Source organism: Cryptomeria japonica, chromosome 10 (assembly GCF_030272615.1).
Source record: "Cryptomeria japonica chromosome 10, Sugi_1.0, whole genome shotgun sequence".
Classification (NCBI taxonomy): Eukaryota; Viridiplantae; Streptophyta; class Pinopsida; order Cupressales; family Cupressaceae; genus Cryptomeria; species Cryptomeria japonica.
Genome location: NC_081414.1, coordinates 134,649,845 through 134,670,897, shown reverse-complemented (window position 1 = coordinate 134,670,897; position 21,053 = coordinate 134,649,845). Strand labels below are relative to the sequence as shown.

Below are 21,053 nucleotides of genomic sequence, written 5' to 3'. Positions count from 1 at the left end.
CAACCTTGGATCAACAATAAAGTCAAGATTCAAGCATTGAAGAAGACATTATTCATCCATTTTATTGAAGACTTCATAAATCCTAATTCCATGTGGAGGCAAGCATAACTTTAGAAGGAGGTATCATCATTCAATTTTCAGTCATAATTCAACATCTCCCTCAAAAGGATAACCTTTCATTACAGTCATTTATTTAAATTCCATGGTTAATTCCAAAACTGGGGTTTGATTTAAGGCAAGTCCTTATTCCCTACCTTTTCCCCCTCTTTCTGTGTGCAGGAAACAGGTACAGAGCTACGATCTTAAGAGTAAACATTATTTGCAAAGATGAATCGACCCTTTTCAATGTGTGAAAAAGTAGGAAGACCAAGGCGCTCACCTCCTTGGTCCCAACATTTTTAGAGATGTTTTGGGGATCAGGTTTGAATCTACATATATTGCTTAGATCTGGGTGCGTGCGAAAATCCCGCGTCTGTAGTTCATTGTTTTCTCAGTTTTGACTTAATTTTTTTAGCATTTTACCTAATTTCAATAATTCAATTTACAAAAGAGGAATAAAATTATCACACAATCAAAGCAAATCCATCTAGTATTTAGTCCTTGACCGAACTAGTGGATTCCCTTTCCTCTTTTGAATGTAATGGTCCCTAAGTGAAGAATTTAGTGGTTTTCTCCCTTTAATGGTGGAAACCCTAAAATTTTCCACGTTACACACACACATAAGATTCAACGTTCTGATCTTATTGTGCATCATTATGGATGGATGTCCTTTCAGCTTTGTATACTCACGTGATGGATGGTTTAGATTAGATGTAAATCACAATTTAATTTACATATTGTTGTATATACATGATTAAATTCCATGATGATCATTGTATGGATACGTTTAAGAGATATAAAGAACATGTATACACATAGACACATACACACATATGTATAGTCACTTCATAACACAAAGATGATTAGATATTGTGTTGATGAATATATGGGGTTTTAGGATTAACGAGGGAACTTTGTCTTCGGGGCCCATGATGCCAAAGTGATGGAATGCAACTATGTCAAATTTCACAACATAGAAATCACCACATACCTTATACTTTATCATTTTTATCTTCTTTAGTTATCGTCCCAAATGGAAAGTGCATTCACCGCCATGCTTCCACTATTCTACTCTAATACAACTACAAGTCAAGGATTTCAAACCAGAAAATGCTTTTGCATCCTTGAAATTGGACCAATCAAGAATTCCATCCTTCACGTGCTTCTTAATATCTTCTTTATGTGACTCTTTGGTTAAAATACCAAGATCCCATATAGAATAATAATATTGAACTTGTAACAAAAAGTCTCCATGCCCTTTTCTACAAGTTGTATCCATTACTCTATCACTACTTTTCACATGCTTTCCATGATAGCAAGAGTTTGTAGTGACATGGGAAATAACAAATATGAAATATTATTTGCATTCCTTGGGCTATGAGTATAATGCTCAACTTCTTTTAAATATAGAGGATTTGTTGAGATATCTTCAACATCACAATTTTTGTAAGTCAAAAACCTTTTGTTAAAATGCTACTCAAGAAATCAATCAATGGATCACCTTTTGAGAGAATGGAGGATAGTGCATGTTCTTTTATATTGAACTCCAAGTGAATCTCTTCCTTTCCTGACTTCCTAATGATTGCAATCATTGGAAATCAATAAAACATGTTCTCTTACAAAAGTATCTTTACCTTCAATTTTCTTGTTAGGTTCCTCTTATTCTTACTCCCTAATTCATTCCTTGACGTTCTCCTCTAAATTTATTTTGGTTGTTCCCAAAAATGTTTCAGGTTCAAGAAGAATCTTCTGTTCTTCCTTGAACTTTTGTGGTTTTTATCTATCCATCACCTCTTATATTTATTTTTCTAGTTTCACCTCTTCTTTGCTCCCACATCCATGACTTGCAAAAGAAGAAACATTTCATCTTCTAAAAGATTATTTTTTGTTGTCATTTTTTTTCAATTTCCATAGGAGAGATCTTTTCTTTTCCATAGAAGAGGTTCCAAAAGAAATATTTGTTTCTATATACTAATTGTTAAGGTGATGTAACTCTTTGGATGACATCTAGAGTATTTTGTTTTAACTATTCTTCTTTCTCTTGTTGAACTAATTCTTTACTACATATTTAGAGATCTTTGTTAGGGTTTTCTTATTAGAAACCTATTCATAAATGTTCCATATCCAATTTATAAAAATATGAAAAAGGAAATTGTTTTTGAATATCAAGAGCAAGACTTTTATACCTTTCATAACTCACTATAATAACCTCATTTATCTGAATTTGTTCTCCCATATTTTTTATAGGTTAGAAAGATCATTGGATCTAATACCACTATTATATAATAGGTTAAAATATGATAATCAATTTATATTTTTCACTTGCTTCAACCAAACTTTACAAATTTTGTACAACTTGTAAATTGCAAGACATCTAATAAGCTAGTTAGCATCGAAACTACACCAAATGAACCCAAAATATTTGAAAAATTAATATTATGTTTTTAGATCTATTTTTTACATCAAATGGGACTATTATTATAGTCATTACAACATCTGAAACAATATTAAAAAAAATATGAAAATAACAACAACAAAAAAACCCACGAACCCTTGTCAATTCTATTAATCAATGTTGCTTTAACAATTTTCATATAATGTAACTTTAGGGACTTTTGAAAACATCATAAACTGATTTATTAACACAAAATATTATACTAGCCTAGATATCTCAATACATCTATCTAAAATACGCCGAGAGATATCAGTCTCGAGGCGCCTATTTTAAATTGTTGTTGAGAATAGTTAGGCACCTCGAGACTGATATCTCTTGGCGTATTTTAGATAGATGTATTAAGATATCTAGGCTAGTAGCATTTGCAACGCGACATGTAAAGTATTAATTTATCACCTTTTGTTTTAAATAAAGCATATTTATCCTTTACAAATCATGATGCCTATCATATTCAATGGAGTGTACAATAGGAATTCATATTGAATGCAACATTTCATCTTTAAAAACACAAATTTAATCCCAATTTTAATCGAAATATCATTTGTAAAGTCTTCAAATCAATCTCAATATTTCCATCATTATTAACTACTCCTTGATCTCTTCTATTTTGTGTTCTTTGCAATTGTCTTTGTCTTCTTAGAGGAGTTGTTAATTCTTGTTGTGAACTATTATTTTCCATATGATTTTGAAAATCAACATTCATTACATTTTGAACTCTATCATTTGGTGTTTGTAGCACACGATCAATTGTCAAAGAATTCATCCCTTCAGAACTAACCTCAACTGCTTCACGATTACGCACTTGTATTGTTGTCTTTCCATCTCATTCAATTGATCAGAATGCATAGCTCTTTGTATTCTTCTTCTTAATATACATCCATCATCTTGAGATGTTTGTGCACGATGTTTCATCATTTTATCTGCATGTTGTCTCATTTCCTCTTCAATCTCTGTCACTGTCATTTCTAACCTACGTTTAGCACTTCTTTGTCTATCATTTTGGTTTCGATGATTCCTTTCTTCTTGTCTTTGTAGATCAGTCATTTGTTCACGTCGTTGACTCATATAAGTTCGAACATATTCTCTCTTTTTTTCTCTTTGTTGCTCTTCAGTTGAATGAATTCTTAATTCCTCTCTTTCTGCATTAGCCATTTGTTCACGTCGTTGTCTCATATAATTTCGAGCATATTCTCTTCGATGCTCTTTTCATTGCTCTTCATTTTCAAAACTTGTCCTTGGACGACAAGGCATCCTACAAATTTAATTATAAATTATTACATATTTAAAAATATCCTTATTAATAATTTATACTACCTATTTTAAATATGTTCATATCAAGTTAATATCAATTTAATTAAAATAAAAAATAAATAAAAATAATATAATTAAATATAAAAATAAAAAAAATATAATATAAATAAAATATATTTAAAAACTAAAAAAAACATTAACTTAATTATATAATTTAGGTTCATATCAACTTAATTATATACAAAATATATGAGAAATATTAACTTAATCATATTATTTAATTATATAAATTAATTTAATATCAACTTAATATATAAACTACTATAAATAATATAGAATTAAAAAATATTTACTTTTACTAAAAAGATAATAAAAGATATCATTATCCATTGTATATATAATACCCATTTTACATTATAGGTAAAATAAAGTGAAAATGACTTACTTTTTTTTAGAGTATTTATTTGCACCACCTTGCACTATATTATGGGTAAATTTATTCACACTATTTGCACTATTCGCAGTTGCTGGTAAATTTATTTGAAGTATTCGCACTATTCACACTTGCTGGTGATAATTTTTTTTTGTATTTATTCATAGTAATATGTTTTTAATTCTACACATTCATCGGTATTTATATTAGTTTGAAACGTTATGATTATTTAGTTGTTGGTTCAAAAAGATATAATATTTATTAAATATTACTTGTCGGCTTTCAATTTATAAAAGTTAACAAATTTTTTTTAACACGGTCACACCATCCCACTCCACCCCGTGCTGCCACTGTAGGTTATGCCTCTCGGCGTAATTATAACAATAAGAAGAACGGGAGTGGGAGATCGAGCGGGAGAACGTTTCTTCTGGAGATGCAGACGAAGTAGAGAATGAAGATGGTGATGGCAGCGATTTTTTCCTTCTCCTTGTTCTTCTTGATCTGTCTTTCTTTTTGCGGTGCTTGTCTCCTGTTCTGTGACGGTTTTAGGGGTCGCTGGTTGCAGATGGAGCGGGGTGGAGACTTCGGTGCGGTGGGATGCGATCGTTTTGTAGATCGCTAAGTAGGGTTGGGTGTTAGGGACATATGCGAGAGAGGTCATTGGCTTGGCGATAGGAGTTAACCATGCCTTTCCTGTGCGTTCGGTGGCTTGGGACCCTTTCCGGGTTCCTTCTCCTCACCCCTGTTTCTTGGTCGTGCTTTCTACTTTTTGTGGGAATTCGTCTTGTCCACACTTTGGGGTCGACGGTTTCTTTTGGTGTGGTGCAGAGATCCTTCTGTTGCAGGCGACCTCTTTTCTGCAGAGTCTGTGGTCTCTACTCTTTCCTTGGAGTGGGGAGGCCGTATGGGATCTAGGAGGTTCCTCTTTTCTTCCAGAGCTTTGGTGGGTGTTTAAGGGCTTGGAGTTTTCTTATTTTGGAAGTATTTTAAGACCAGATTGGATGCTTCCTTCATTCTACTTGAGGGCTCTTCCTACTAACCCCTTTCCTTCTCCCCATGCTCTTTGGTTCAATGATGGAGATTATCTCCTTGTTGGTTATGCTTTGACTGCCTATCTTCAGTCCTTGTTGACAGTTTTGTATCCGTTGAAACTCTCATTTAGGGGGGCTTTCATGTTTGAGGTTTCAAGCTCTCTCGGTGGTCCTCTTGTAGGGTGGGGGTGCTTCATTGTTCATTTGATTCTCAAGAGCTTCACTTTCTGTTTGGGTTGCATCTATTGAATCTTCTCAGCCTACCCTATTGAGGTGGGCCATTCTTATGTAGAGGGGAAGAGTTGCTGGCTGGTTGTTGATATATGGAATTTTTTGGGGGTTGGATGGTTGTTTGAAGCCCTCCCCATGCCTTTTTGCTTATGGTCCTTTTCTCCTATAGAGGCGGAGATGTGGGTTGTGGTCATCTGCTCAGAGATGGATTGGTTCAGATATATTTTTCAACTTTTGTTTCTGTGGGCCTCCCTTTTTCCCAAATGTCCAGCTAAGTTCTATGGTTATATCTCTTGGAAGTTGGTTTTCAGTTCGTGGCATGAAGATGTTCTCAGATCCAGGTGCTTCCTCTTCTGTTTTGAAGGATCTTTCTCTTGAGGCAGGTGATTTCCTGGTTGCTGGATCTTTGCTTTCAAGCTCTTTTCTATCTTCTCCTATAGAGGTGGAGAGTGTGGTGGTGCTTGTTTGTATGGATGCTATCTTGATTAGGCCTCTGTTTCAGCTCAAGGTGGTTGAGGGTACCACTTCAAAACCCTTTGATGTGGTTCAGGGAGCCATTTCAAAACCCATTTTTAAGGTTAGGGAAGCCTTTCAAAATCCCTTTGTTTCTAGTCAGCTTGTTTTATTTGCTTTATTTTATCTTGTCTGTTTGGCAGCTAATAGTTTTCAAGGGCCTAGTTCAGATTGTGTTTGTTTTTGGTTATGGGCTAGTCATGCTTTTTGCTGTCTGAAGTCTTTGTCTTAGGTCAACGGAGCCGGGAACATCTGTGTTGTTTGGCTGAGGGTACCTGCTAACCCTCGTCATTTGCTCTTAAGTTTGAGGCAATAGCCTAGTTGGTGTGGCCAACATGATTTGTATTGTTTATATCTTAAGTATTTGGTTGGTTCTTTCTGCCTGTGGTAGTGCTGGTGTTTGGTTGGCTTTTGTCAGCTCAGTTGTGTTTGGGCTACTCGTTTTCATGGTTTATTCTCTATGGCAACGATTTACTGTGGGTTCCAAATCTTGATAAAATTTGAGGGTTTCGGGTCCCTTAAGAATCTGTTGTAAGGGGTTTCGAGTCCCCTCAAAACCTGTTTTTCCCATAATAAAAAGAAGAAGAAGAAGAAGAAGATGAAAAAAATGACAATAAACTATAGAAAATAAACTTACATTTCCCCACTCAACACACTGCAATGAACACATTAAAACTTCACTATTTCATTCCAAATCGAAAGCAAATGCTCCCAACACCTAGAGTTGATCTAGATAGAAAAATAAATAATAATAATTTATTCTTACAATAAAAAAAAAACCGTAACACACCAACCAAAACAATAATCCACATGCACATAGACTTCACCTACAACATTACACACCATTCGATTGCTCCAAATTGAGAGATGAATTCCTCCACATCTAGGGTTGATAAAAAATACTCTTCTACAATAGAAAACCACACTTCTATAGCAGCAAAACACACTTTTACAATATTAAACCACACTTCTACAATAACAAACTGCGCTCAACTATGCAATCCAAATTTTACTGCAATCTACAAATAATATAATACATAAAACATTGATACTATTGTAGATCCTCATGCTTTAATAAAACTAAGAACTAAAGGGGGTTATTTCCTTTGATTCCAATCTTCAATGGGGTTTTGTCCATATAAGACTTTTGTGTAAACATAAGTGTCTAGACAAATTTTGGCAAATTTTTTGTATGATAAAATGAGATGCTTAGAATATGAAATTGTAAACAAATAAATAGATGACCAAATCCAAAAGTTCCCCTCTTGAAAAAAAATAAAAATAATATCATTTTCATCAATTTTCCTCCAAAAATTGCCCCTCACAAAGAGCTCTCATAACCATTACTTGATTCTTGACTAAAAATAGGCAATTTAAATCCCAGATATCATAAAACCTATAATAAAATAACCTATATTAAGGTGTCATATGATCTTGAAAGTTGTTAATTGCCTCATAAAGAATTCAGAACTCCATTTGATTTGTGAGCATAATTATAATAAAATGATATAATATATGTAACATTTGATTGTTCTCCATCAATCCTGAAAATATAATTCATCGTGGATCCAACATTAAATATTAGATAGATTATTTTTCAATCTTCTTCCTTAACCTATGTTGGAATGAACAAAATTTATCCATGAAATTAAATTCATTGAAAATAGGACATGACAATAATTTAAAAAAAATCACATTTTGCAACACCAAAAAATACAAGCATAATTTATTTTGATATTCTTCCCAAAATAATGATTCTATGCACAATGTGAGAAGTTTATGTACAATGCAACAAACTTTGAAATTAAATATATAAAAAACTTAACATAAGCTTTGATTTCATGGTAACAACATAAAAATAATCGAGTGAGAAATTTATTTACATTAAAGTTTTAGAAAAATACAAATTCATATCTAAAACTCAAACCTTGTCAAAGAATAAACTATGATGCGTTTTTGATAGAAATAAATTAAATTACAACAATCAATCTGAGTTGGCATACATCTAAATTAGTAAGTAGCCACATAACCTACATGTTGAACTTGACCCAAACACATTTCTAAAGGTTTGAACCTTGGTGGATGACTTTTCTATCACATATCATCATCGTCATCAATTGTGCTCAACCAGAATTATAACCCTTTGGTTAACAAATTTTAAATTTTATACAATAAGAAAAACTTTAATCTATATAAAAAATTCTATATATTGTGATATTAATAGAAATTATGATAAATACTTGAGCAACAACTTGATGTCAATAATTCTTAAATCATGCAAAATTAAATTTAGTTAGATTTAAAGCTTCTACAATCTTACTAAGGGAAAAAAATTCTTAATAAAATAATTCTCAAAACTAAATGATTTCAATTAATATGCAAACAATTTCATCTTTAGCTATAAAAACTCCCTTTTTTTTGAAATTTTTTGTAGAATGAATGATTTTAAACATTAGAAAAGAATTTGTGTATAATGATTTGAACTTCAAAACTAATGCACAATGAAAAATCAATCAAACAACCCAAAGAATCAGAATGGTTTCATGCACTCAACTCTACGAAATAGACCTCAAACTCTTTAGAACGAATTTGCACCTTGTCAAACAACAATAATAATATGAATGTATAAAGGAATTTTATTGACGTCTACAAGACCGAGCGATCTAAAGGACCAAGAGATAACGAATTAATCTGTATTTAGATTCTTTTCCATTCTGATTCTTTTTTTATGAATCTCAAGTAAGAATCTCGTTGTTTTGTGAAGTCTCGCCCCCTCAAAAAATTCATTTAGATTGTTGACCTTGAAGTTATCATCAAACTAACTACATATATCTTCATATGTTGCAACTTTTTGATAAAATACCATTTAGTTTCTACCACCCCTTTGCTACAAAAACTGCAAATTCTTAGTTTCTACCACCCCTTTGCTGCAAAAACTGCAAATTCTTTCTTCCCAATCTTCTTTGGGCACCTTCCATTTGCTGAGAGCTAGTCCTCAGTTGTGCAATTAAAATTTTAGCCTTTCCTTGATTATAGATCTCAATAGTCTTTATCATCACGTTTTCACGTGGGGTTTCAACATAGCATGTTTTTTTCCTATTGAATTCTTTTGGGCACATGATATTCCCAAATTTTTCTAGCACCCATATTTTTATCTCATCATTAATGTGCAAACAATCATGCAGATTTATGTTCCATTTGTCCATCCACTATCCACACTTAATATTTTATTTCCTCCATCTCATTTTCCTACAATTTAGCTCCTCTTCACCAACCATTTTGAACCAATAATGCTTACCCATATTGGACGATACCAATATAAAAATTCAAATCTTAATTGGACAAAACCAATATAAAAACTCAAATCTTGTCTGTTTCTCGCTTTTTCATCGATTCCTTACATTTTCTTCCAATCAGTTTACAGTGGGAACTAATTTCATGAATACAAGTTACGTCACCTGCAGATCCCATGGCAAGGTATATCTCGTTTATTTACGTGGAGAAAACAAGAGGTTATCGTATCAGCAAAACTTTCACTTGAACCTTCAGAAACCAATCTTACAGAAATTTGCCTCTGAAACAGAGAATCTGTATGGCAAGATTTTCCTTCATTTGCTGCACTTTCCTCATGCTTTCTCTCTCCCCTTGCGGGTCTTTTTTATCCTCAGTTGCCGGAAGTTCTCTGCTATCTTCTGTTGCGTTGAGCCGCAGAGCCCCGCTACATTTGGCGACAGTCCGAGCGAAATCAACAGAGGCAATCAAAGATGTGGATCCAGCCAAAATGGCCGCCAAATTGGTGGCTCTTCTAGGCAGCGAAGAAGAGGCCCGTAATTTGGAGCCAGATTTAGCCAGGGAGATGCTCTCTTGTCTACGATTTCTAGTACCTCACGCAGTTTCGCTTCCCGAGGCGTCTTCTATGAGGCGAGGGTTCAAGTCGCGGAAGGTGATGATGCATGACAAGAGAATAAATGAACTTATTTGGTGGCCGCCTTCTCCTGTGATGGACATCGCAAGGAGTGCTGTAGAATGGGGCGCTGATCCTGCTGTCATTCACCGAGCTTTGAACTCGACTCACTATCAAGTAAGCCCTTTGTATTTGCTTAAATTTCACAATTCCTAGAAGTTTAATAATCCTACCTTCATGATCTTGCGACCTGGTGAGGCAATAAATCGGATATTCAGACGTTTACTAAGCAAGAGGGTACTTTGAAAAGTAAATGTTTAGTTTCTCTCTCTCTATATAATCTATGATAAACAAATTTAAATTAGGATAATTAGTTGGGGTTGATGTGAAAATTGAATGTGGAATTTAAATAACTTATTCAATTCTGGAGGGATTCAAATGGCACTGAAGACATGGAGAATCTTTTCGTCACTTTGCTGGAATTTTTATGCTTGATTCAGACAGTTATCTTGGAATTTGTAAATTGATTGTGTTATGCTTTCGTTCATATCTATATACGATAAACAGATTTAACTTAAGATATGTTGGATCTTGAAAGTGTTGCTCCCACTTTCATAGGGATCAATCCTCTTCAAGGCCAGGGATATGTCGTTCTTAAGGTGGATAGAAATAGCTGATCAATAGAGAGTGAGTGATGACTGGCCAATTGTTGAGAGTGGATATTCTCTCATTCACTTCAGGCTTAGTTGGACTTAGGAGGGTTGTTGTAGAGGTAAATTTTAACAAGATTTTAATCACAATTGAAGATAAACAAATTGGAACAACTACAGTAGTATCCAATGCACACTTGGTCCAAAAGCTGTCACTAGATTGAGGACTATACTGTTACACATACGACCTCTATTAACCTGATGAAAATATGCAGGACATGTTTCTTTAAGAGGAAAAACTTTCATGGTTCACTTCAGATGTTTTCCTTGGGTATAATATTGAATCACGAAATGCATATAAACTAACTTCTTACTCCTACACTATTGGTTATAGACATTGTTCATTTTAAAGTACACGGAGAGTCAAATACTTTCAGGACTAGTGCTTTATATTGGGTTACAGAGTTGCAGTTACTAGAAGATAACACATAGAAATAACAAATAATATATGATACCAATAACTAAATATTCTTATTAATCCCTCCCCAAATTCCAGAAATCCATGTGCAACAAGGAAATGACTATTACAAGTAATAATTTGCAATGAATTAAGTTTCTGTACATTTATCAAATTCTTATTACATTCATACCAACAAATTTGGCAAGAGAAAACCCTAAGTTAAGAAGAAATTGTCACACTTCGTCACTCGAAAGTTTTCCGAAAGATCTGCAAATGGTCAAAGAGACATTCAGTTACAAACGTCTACTAAAAATAGCTACTTGTTTGTGATTTATTACATTAGTTGCTCTAATGGTGACTGAACGTGCAAGATCTGGAACCCAAGAAGATGCTTGATGTTACAATTGCATGGAAATCAGAAAATGACCGACTGCCTGAATGTCAAATGCGTTGACCTTTACAGCATTTGGTTTGGTTGCTGAATCCTTGCAAGAATTTGGCTGAGAGCTGATCTCATTAATGTGGCATTTGAAATAAGCTATGTTACTGGATTTGTGGGTTTGGCTCAGGGTTTGGGTTCCATTTGGGTTTGGGTTTGGGTTCGATCTGGCTTCGGGTTTCGGTTTGGGTTCAATCTGGCTTCGGGTTTAGCCCTGGGTTCGAACCCGGCACCTGAGCTGAACCTTGGGTAAACCTGGGCGTTTCTGGTGTCGTGGGTGTCCAAAAAAGGGCCCCATAGGTAAAGAAAAAACCATATAAAAATTAAAGGAGTATTGTTCTATTCGTTCGTCCAAACTCCAACTCTTGATTCTTCTCACCAAGTACTTTATTGAGATTGTGAGTTCGGACTTGTCCTTATTTGGATACCTCATAAGAAGCCTTCTTGATTCTTGACTCTTGACTTCTATCCTCAATCCTCGCACTAAGTTACCTATTAGAGTCAAAGTTTTAGCATCCCTTTTCCCTTGAATATTCATTGGTATCTTTGATCCCTGATCCTTAAAACTGTAAAAATCTCGCCCTTGATGACTATATTTAATGCTGCAAAATCTAAGTCCTTGCCTTGTTCCATTCATTTGCTTCGCAAGGAAAAAAACAGCCAAGGAAAAGTGAAGTTTTCAAGTTTATGTTTTTGAAGTTTCAGAGTTCTTCATTTGGCATCCCTTTCACCCATTTCCCACTCTTTCCCTTGTCCATGTTGGTGTTTTGAATTTTCCCTTGCCTCGATATTCTTTTCATGGTCTTCCTGATCTATGAAGCCCAGAATCCTATCCTCTTGCAGTAAGCATTTTTTTATAGTCAGAGTTTTGACCCTCCCCTTACTTGGATCCCTATTATGAGGTATCCTCAAACCTCAATCTTGGACAATGGTATGAGTCATGAGGCATCTTTGATCCCCGACAAGTCAAAACTCTTGCATTTTGCAATGTTCTCTCCCACCTACCTATCAGCATGCCCTAAGTCACCACTAATGACTTGATAAGGCCCTACAACTGCCTTATTAGATATTTCCTGCCTAGAAACAACCATTCATCTCAAAGGTGCAGTTTCACTTGTACTTTATGATGGAAAAGGATGAGAAAAGGAATGCCATGCTGCCATCAAAATGCAATGGTTATGTTTTTGACGTGGCTAGTTTCCATGTAAGCTCTAGACCACCATTTTAGTGGATTTTGGATTTTATGGGATCTAAGTTTGCCTTACATGCAACATCCATTGATTGTCAATTCCTCTTGGATTCTTGAAATGATGAGGCAACTGATAGAGTGCCATATATGTGAGATTTTTTTCTAGAAGAGAGGCTGGTCATTGCATGTTTCCACATAGCTGCAAGCCAAAGGAGCTTCTAGGGTTTCAACTCTTGCAAATCTAGTTACCATTAGAGCAACAAATGTTTGTAAATCTCAAGGAGATTTGTATTGTAAATGAATGTCTTTGTGGTTCCATTTGTAGATATTTTAGAATGTATTTGTATGAATGTAATTGAAGATTAGGTGAATGGGACAACATTATTGTTTGCTGCTATATTTGATAAATGAAATACATGACATAATAATATACATGACAATGCATACTAGACACAACATTTGCACAATAATTGTATGTTGTCTTTCTTATTTTGGCAATCTCTCGCAAAGTCTCCCCATTCACTACATTGTCGGCACTGTATGATAGGATGCCCCCTGGAGTCGTATTGTATTTGATTTCGCCCTTGTCGATTTCCATTGCCGCTAGGCAATACATTCTATGGTTTCGATGGGCTAGGCTCTCCTTGTGTGAAGAGTACTTGCCTACTTCTAGTCTTCAAATTATATGGACACTCCCTTATTGAATGACCCATCACCTAGCAAATCTCACAAAACTCTTTTTAGGACAATCACCTTTCATATTCCTCTCAATTTTGCACTCAGCACACCATAGCTCATTACATTCGTTATTGGTTCCTTTTTCGGCCTTAAGTTCTTTCATCATTCTCAACATATCCCATCAAAGGGCCTATATGGTTTTTGATTCTTCATCACTGCTACCTTCGGTGCTCTTGTCATCTCTGGTCTTCCAATTCCCTTGAGAGGATTTTTTTTTCACTCTCAATGTCCATTGCTCGATTGTAAGCATCGGCGTACGAGGATGGAGACACTACTTTCATCTTCTTGTGCAATGAGGGGATCAATCCCTCAGTGAACCACCTCTTCTTCAACCCATCAGTCAGCAGGTTCTCCATCTTGTTCAATAGATCCTTGAGCCGACGATTGTATGCCAGTACGTTCTCATTCTTCCCTTGTCTGGTGTTGTGAATTTCTGCAACAATCTCATTGTCATCTCTCAACAGTTTAAATTTTTGAAATGCCTTCTTTAGTTCAGTCCATCCCGCCTTGTGCTTGGCCTCTAGGTTTGTATGCTAGTTGATGGCAATTCCTCGTAGGGTGGCTAGAAATGCCTTCAGCCAATAATCCTGGTCATCTTGGCCATCCACCTCCCATATTGTTATACAAGTTTTGCAATGGCATACATGATTCTCTGATCCGTCCCCTGTAAATTTAGGGAGTTTTTGCTTCTCCTGGGTGTTCATCATTGTTTTCACTTGGAAGGTACCGTATGTATTCGATCAGACTGGACTATCTCGCTCTCGCCTGCATTCTTGTACCTCTCTTGCACTCTCGGCCATGCGCGAGCTCTCTACGCGTCCACCTTTTGCGTCTTCTACACCTTGGTCACCTTCTTCATTTCTATACTCTCTCCTCCTTGGAGTCTTCGGCTCGGGCCCCCCTATTCTCGCTTCCATGGTGAGGGACAAGTTCTTGATACAGTGCAAACTGGTTTTTTGCCTACTTACTCCTTTGTGTGCTGGACTTGGGTGGATTGTTTCGACTGCTATGTTACGGTGCTTTCCCTGCACTCTCGGCCATGCACGCGTCCTCTACACATCCACCTCCAGCATCCCCAACACTCTAGGTACTTCCAGGTGTGCCGAACTTGGGTGGATTGTTTCAACCAAGGTTTGAATACTCAGACTCGCCACGGACTCGGCAAACCAAAAAATTGGACTGAGACTCGGACTCGTGAAAGACTCGCAAAAGGACTCAGCAAAAAGAAAAACCGTAGTTTTACAAAAAAACCATAAAGAAATTAATGCATTTAGAGAACACAAGAGCCATAATTGACACATTACACATGTCATATGATCTACAAACACTCAATATTTGAAATTTCATCATTCATACTCATAGTTTCAAACTTTAAAATGTATAATAGCAGCATAAGTTTATAAATGTTTACAAAATTACATATAATGATATGTCCAAATGTGAAAAACAACAATGAACAAACTAAAGAGAAGACTACATCTTCCTCTTCCCAGCTCTAGTGAAAACCAAGGGAGAGATAGAACTAGAGGGTCTAGTTCTAGGAGTTTGATGTGGCTTCTCCAGCTCGCCAAAATTAGGTTGAGGGCAGTTAGCACCACTTAATGGGGTTTGAGGGTGAGAGAGAGGGGTAGAGAGATAGGTCTAGATCTTGGGGGAGAGGGGAGAGAGTGAGATAGAGAGTGGTAGAGAGAGGGGATAGAGGAAGAATGATAGGGAGATAGATAGGTCTAAAATTCGGGGCAGATAAAGTGAGTGAGATAGAGAGGGCGAAATAATGCTAATAGGAGCCTTGATTACTAAAATTTGACTAGTCTGAAAATTTAAAAGATCTTCTAAAACCTAGAATTTGCATTATAACTCATAGAGATCTGAAACCACTCTCAAACATCCTGCCAATATATACATGAAATATAACTTAAAGTATATGTCTTTTTCCTTTCTTATACTTAAATGTTATATTTCATGTATATGTTCTGATGAAGAGAATGAGGCTGTTTAAATCTTGTTTCCTCTCCTCCTTCAAACACTACAAACCTGTTTTCAGCAAGCAACAATGCCAAATGAGTGAAAAAAGAAAAAAAAAACCACTTTAAACTGTGGCTGGGCATGCAAGTTGGGCGACGCGGGTCCATGTAAAAACTCGCGCCAGTCAATTAGAAAGACTCGTGAGTCTTTCATTTGGACTCGCCAGGACTTGGTTCGCGAGTCCTTGGTGAGTCGACTCGGTCTGCCAATGACTCACGAGTTTGTGGTGAGTCCACGAGTTTTTAAAACTATGGTTCTGACTGCTTCATTCTGGTGCTTTCCTTGCACTCTTGGCCACATGCATGTCCTCTACATGTCCACCTCCAATGTCCCAAAACTCCGGGTACTTCCAAGCTTTGACTTGTCCCTGTGCTCCCTCAAACCCAGGGTCGGCGGATCACCTAATCGCTTGGTCTTGACCACCTTGTGGCCTCCTCTCACCTTTATTGGGGTTTGAAGGCACAAATCACTCAGGGCTTGCCAATTTCTTTAATGCAACAACGCCAAAATGTTTGCTGCTATATCTGATAAATTAAATACAGGACATAATATATACATGACAATGCATATGAGACACAACAGTAAAATATATATTATTTGTACATGCAATTATTACAGAGAAGAAGGTCGGAGATGGTCGGCCAAGGATTACAATTCACCCGACTATACTGTACTACCTTCCTTGGCGGTACACAACATATTTAAAGTACTTGACAGTTGCCGAGAGGAACACAACCGTCAACCAATAGACACATAACTACCCGAGAGTGACAACCCACTTAATACAATTAATAAATACATTGGTGGATAACCAATATTATCAAACATAACAATAGGCATTTTATGCCATCTACAATTCTAGTCATTCCAAGCTTTGTAATGGTCCTTTCTTCTTTGCATATAAATTTTCGTAGTCTGATATGGTTGACTAAGTATGTTCTATTGCTTGTTACCATTATTTATGGTGTATTTGTATGCATAGCTCATGTTCCTTTGTGATTTCAATTTTTGTTCCTCATGGCATGTGTGGACTTTGTAACCTAATGAATAGGCACCAGTCCTAGAAACAATGATCCTCCATGCCTTCAAATTGAAAAAGTCATTAACTAGTAGATTGGGGGTGGGAAGTAGATTTGTATGCGCTCCATGATTTAGTTTAATAACCAAGGAAAATATCCTTAGTGATTCATAATTGTATTTATATTTGGAGAGTCATGTTGTGCATACCCACATTTTGCTGCTATGTAGTGATGTGCTTATTATCTTAATAGAGGTTATAGCAGTAGGTTGATCCTTGGCCTAGTGATGGCTTTTGGGGTTAGGCATACATTGGGTACTTGTTGTGAGGTATTCACACATCGCCCCATTGCAAATGGGGACCCCCACTTTTCGCTTTCTAGGTTTAGTCCTTTTTGCTCAGTCCTAGGTTGTCTTAGAGTCTTTGCTATTAATCTTTGCATTGAAAGGATAGAATTTCTTGGGTAGCCAGAGAATTCATCAATTCAGGTGGAAAGGGATTGAATGAGGAGTCTTCCCTAGGGTCACTTTGGAAGATTAATTGGACATAGACATTGAAGTGACTTAAGAATTGGAAGTTTGAATGAATAAAGTATAGGCAAGGGGAGAGATTGAACAAAGTGTCTACATAGGTCATGTCCCTTGCTGGAGCAAACTTGCCTTAGATCCGTCCTTTGCCTCAAGATTAGAGCGAATTCCTTCCTTGAGCGTTCTTAAAGGGTAAAAGTTAACATGTTTCGTGAAGATTTGGGATATGATGTAGTTGAGTGAAGGAAAGTGAAGGATTGAGTTTAAGGTTGTTTGAGATCATGTACCTCTCTAAGGTCTTAGAGCGAAAATTTCACCAAGGTCATGTACCTCCCTAAGGAACAAGAGCGAAAATTTTCATCATGAGCGTACCTTGCCACGGTACAAGGGCAAAATTTTGACTAAGGTGATGTACCTAATCAAGGTCCGAGAGCGAATTTTGTTTTTGAGTCTTGTCCTTGGAGAGGACATAGATTGAAAATCTTTACTTAGGTCTCGTCCTTCCTAAGGTCACAAAGCGAATTTCCTCTATTGATGTTCTTAAGGGCTGAATTGATGATGCTTTCAAATTGATGAGGTAAAAGAGTTTTAAGTCATGTCCTTGTGAAAGTCATAAGGTAAACTGAAACTACATCATAGGTCCTGTCCTTCCAAAGGACATTGGGCGAAATTGTTTATAGTCATGTCCTTGTTGAGGGTCTAGAGCGATTTGCATGCCTTCTCCTTGTTGATGGTTGAGCGAACTAGAACGTGTCTTGGATCGAACTTTGTTTGCAATCATGCCTTGTCCTTAGAAGGGTCAGAGAGTGAATTTTATTTGGAGCTTGTCCTTAGGGAGGTCAGAGAGCGAAATCTGCTATATAGGTCCTGTCCCTGCCAAGGACACAGAGCGAATTTGCACTATAAGTCTTGTCCTTAGAGGGGTCATAGAGCGAACTTGATCATTATAGGGCTTGTCCTTGGAAAGGACTGGAGCGAACTACTTGTCTTGACCTTGACTGTGTTGTGATGTTTTCACACATCGCCCCATTGCAAATGGAGACCCCCTACTTTTTAGGCCTTTCTGGTCTTTTGGCTTTGTTCTTGGGTCTTGTCGCAGCAATCTCATTAGTCTCTCTTCTTTGCAAGTGTTTGGGGGTCATATTGGTCAAGTCTGCTTTTCGTTTGGGTGAATTTGATGAAGTCTAGGACTCGTTTTGTTAATTTTAGGGTTTCTGCCTTCAGTCCTAGATTTTAGGGGTTTCTTTTAGGGTTTTGGAAAAACTGAACTTAGAACTGGAATCGAGACCCTTCAAGGAACCTCCCAGTAAAATTTGAGCAAATTCTGAGCACTTACTATTTTTAGTAAGTTTCACTGCCTCCCGGATTGGTCTAATTTTGCCAAAAATCAAACTTACTATTTTTAATAATTTTTATTTTTAGTAAGTTTCTATTTTAAGTAAGTGCTTTCCTGACCTATTTTGTCCAAACCCTAACATTTTGAAACACTTCTTATTTGGGAAAATCTATTTTTGGCAGGATCTTCACAGGAAAACACTGAAAGCTGAATATCTCTGAAGACGTTGAAGACTGAATGTTCCTGAAGACCATTTCTAAATCCGGAAGAGTCAAAAGGTAGACAAGTTGGATTAAAAAAATGGCTAAGTATGGAACTTCTTTTCCAAAAGAAGAAAGCATGCAAAATCATATGTCTGGAAACTCACATCAGTCCACCAATGTCATCCTGATCCAGAAATGGCCTAAAATTTGACCAAGTCTGAAAATTTGAAAGATCTTCCAAAATCCAGAATTTGCATTATGATTCCGAGGGACCTGAAACCACTCTCAAACATCCTGACAATATATATGAAATATAACTTAAAGTATAAGAAAATGGTATATTTCATATATATCCTGATGAAGAGAATGAGGAAAAATCATGAAAATCCTTCCCCAAGTCAATTCAGCGCCCAAGTTTGGCCAAGGGTGCCAAACAAAGGAGTCCATGGAGAACATGGAGAATGTGAAAATCCTTGCCTAGGTGGTTTTAGCACCCATACTTCACCAAGGGCGCCAAAGTGAAGTTGACATGGAAAGCATGGAAAATTGTGAATTCCACCACTTAGTGAGAATTCTGCCCTACTCCAAGGGAGGGCGCCAAAGTGTGAATTCCTCTGCACATGGAAATAGTGCCCTAGACTAATGGAAAGCGCCAAATTGAGGGGTGCTTGGAGGCATGAAAAATGATCAAATTCCAAGACATGGTGAATTCCATGCTTAAGCTTGAAAATTGAAAATTTGTTTAAGGCATGAAAGTCAAAGGGTCAAGGAGGAATGAAAAGCAAAAAATCCCCTCGAGATTTTTTTTGAAATTTCCATTTTTAGACACCAAATCTTATTAGAATCCGGAAAGTTTTGCAGATTTGGACTTGTGAGATAATTCTCTATCTCCTAGACCCGGGTCCTAAATTTTAGGAAAATTCCTAAAAAATAGGAAATGTGGCAAATTGGTCAAAAAGCTCCTTGCGAATGTGATGAATTCAAAGAGCACAAAAAAATTCCTTCCTCGAGGAGGAAATGCGTCCAAGGTGAAGAATTCCAGAAAGTGGAAATTTTTTGGCTAAGTGCTGGAAATTCCTTCCTTCAAGATAGAATTCCAAGCAAGGAAGAAATCACACCCAAGGATGAGTTGAAGATAAAATTTCTAAGGCAAGGAAGGAATCAGGGATAAACTGAACAAGAAATTCCCCCCCGGGAAATTTTTTGAAAAATCCATTCTCGGGCATCAAATCACATCCAAATTTCAATGATTTTACAGATTTGAATTTGTATGAGAATTTTCTCTCTCCTGGACCGTGGAACCTGTTGACGTGTATTTTGTACACCATCATACACAGAATAAAATACCTAAGGGTATCTTATCCTCTCTTGAATAAAGCCTCTAACTGCTGAAGATTCGCGTAAAGGATCAGTTAGGTAGACTCCAAGGTTCCTTTTGGTAGGGTCTCTACATGTGGATAAGCTCTTCGTGGTATGATGTGATTTGCTGGAATCACAAGGGGACTTACATTTGGTGATTGAATTTCCGATCTACTTTGCTAGAACACAAGCTCTTACTAACTTGGATTTGAAAAAATGGAAAAAGGATAAGGGCGAAGAGAGGATCTAATCCTAACACTAAGAATGTAGGAGCAATGATTTGATTTTTGATGAAACTCCAACTAGGTCTTGTTTTGACATCAATGGAACATCTACACAAGGCTAGTGCGATCTTCTAGGGAAGCTTTATGATGTTCAAATCATCACCGCAGGCATAGATACCATCCAAGTTGATGCATATCAATGAAGAGGCGACAAATTGAAATTGAGCTTAAGCTGAACGATTCCAGTCGACTACACAAGGCAAGTTTGCAATCAACAAACTGCTAGTAGTATGGATGTACGAATTCCACCATCAATCAATCACATTCCCTCCATTCATTTAATCATCTACCATCTAAGATTGAAGACTCAACAAGAAACCATGCAAATTGCAAGAAACGACACACTTCACCATTACTTCAATGAAAATGGAGTTTGTTTACAATCAATGGCAACAATTTCTTGCCTTGTCCTCCTATTCTACTCTAATTGCTTCCAACTATTCTCTAACTATTCTAACTATTTACATACTATCTCCAACAATTGCTAATTAGCCTTTACAAATGAAATGCCTGGGCTTATATAGTGCCCACAATACAATTTGATGGCTTAGATCAATTCAAGATCAATGGCCAAGATTTTACAATGAAAACCCTAATTAGGGTTTGTTACAACCATTACATAACATTTAATGCTCGACCAATGAAATAATTGTATTGCCTGGACACATGTCCTCTCTAGAAAAATCGACCAATGGATAGCCGGGGTAGGTACATCGGAGTTTGTGCCACCTTCCATGAATTAAGTACATTGAATCTGGACATGCTGAGGTGGACCACACTGACTGGAGGAGTGATGACTGGGATGCCACCTCATCTGACACTTGTAGCTTGCTAGATATTCAATTTGATGTCGTTGAGAGGCTATCTTTAATTAATTCATCTGGAATTATTTGCTTCTTCAACGAGCC

At 36.6% G+C, this 21,053-nt stretch overlaps 1 protein-coding gene across 2 annotated transcripts in view; it reads left to right on the top strand.

The window, feature by feature from the left end:
• The first annotated feature begins 9,390 nt into the window (after nt 1-9,390).
• LOC131030902 (uncharacterized) overlaps nt 9,391-21,053 on the top strand; it is a 91,622-nt gene continuing 79,959 nt past the window's right edge. Inside the window, exon 1 of one of the 2 annotated variants that reach the window (XM_057961857.2) lies at nt 9,391-10,094. In XM_057961857.2, coding sequence (XP_057817840.1) covers nt 9,606-10,094 — 489 coding nt within the window. In that variant the 5' untranslated portion in view covers nt 9,391-9,605. The remainder of the gene's footprint in view (nt 10,095-21,053) is intronic. The other variant, XM_057961856.2, reaches the window with a different exon arrangement.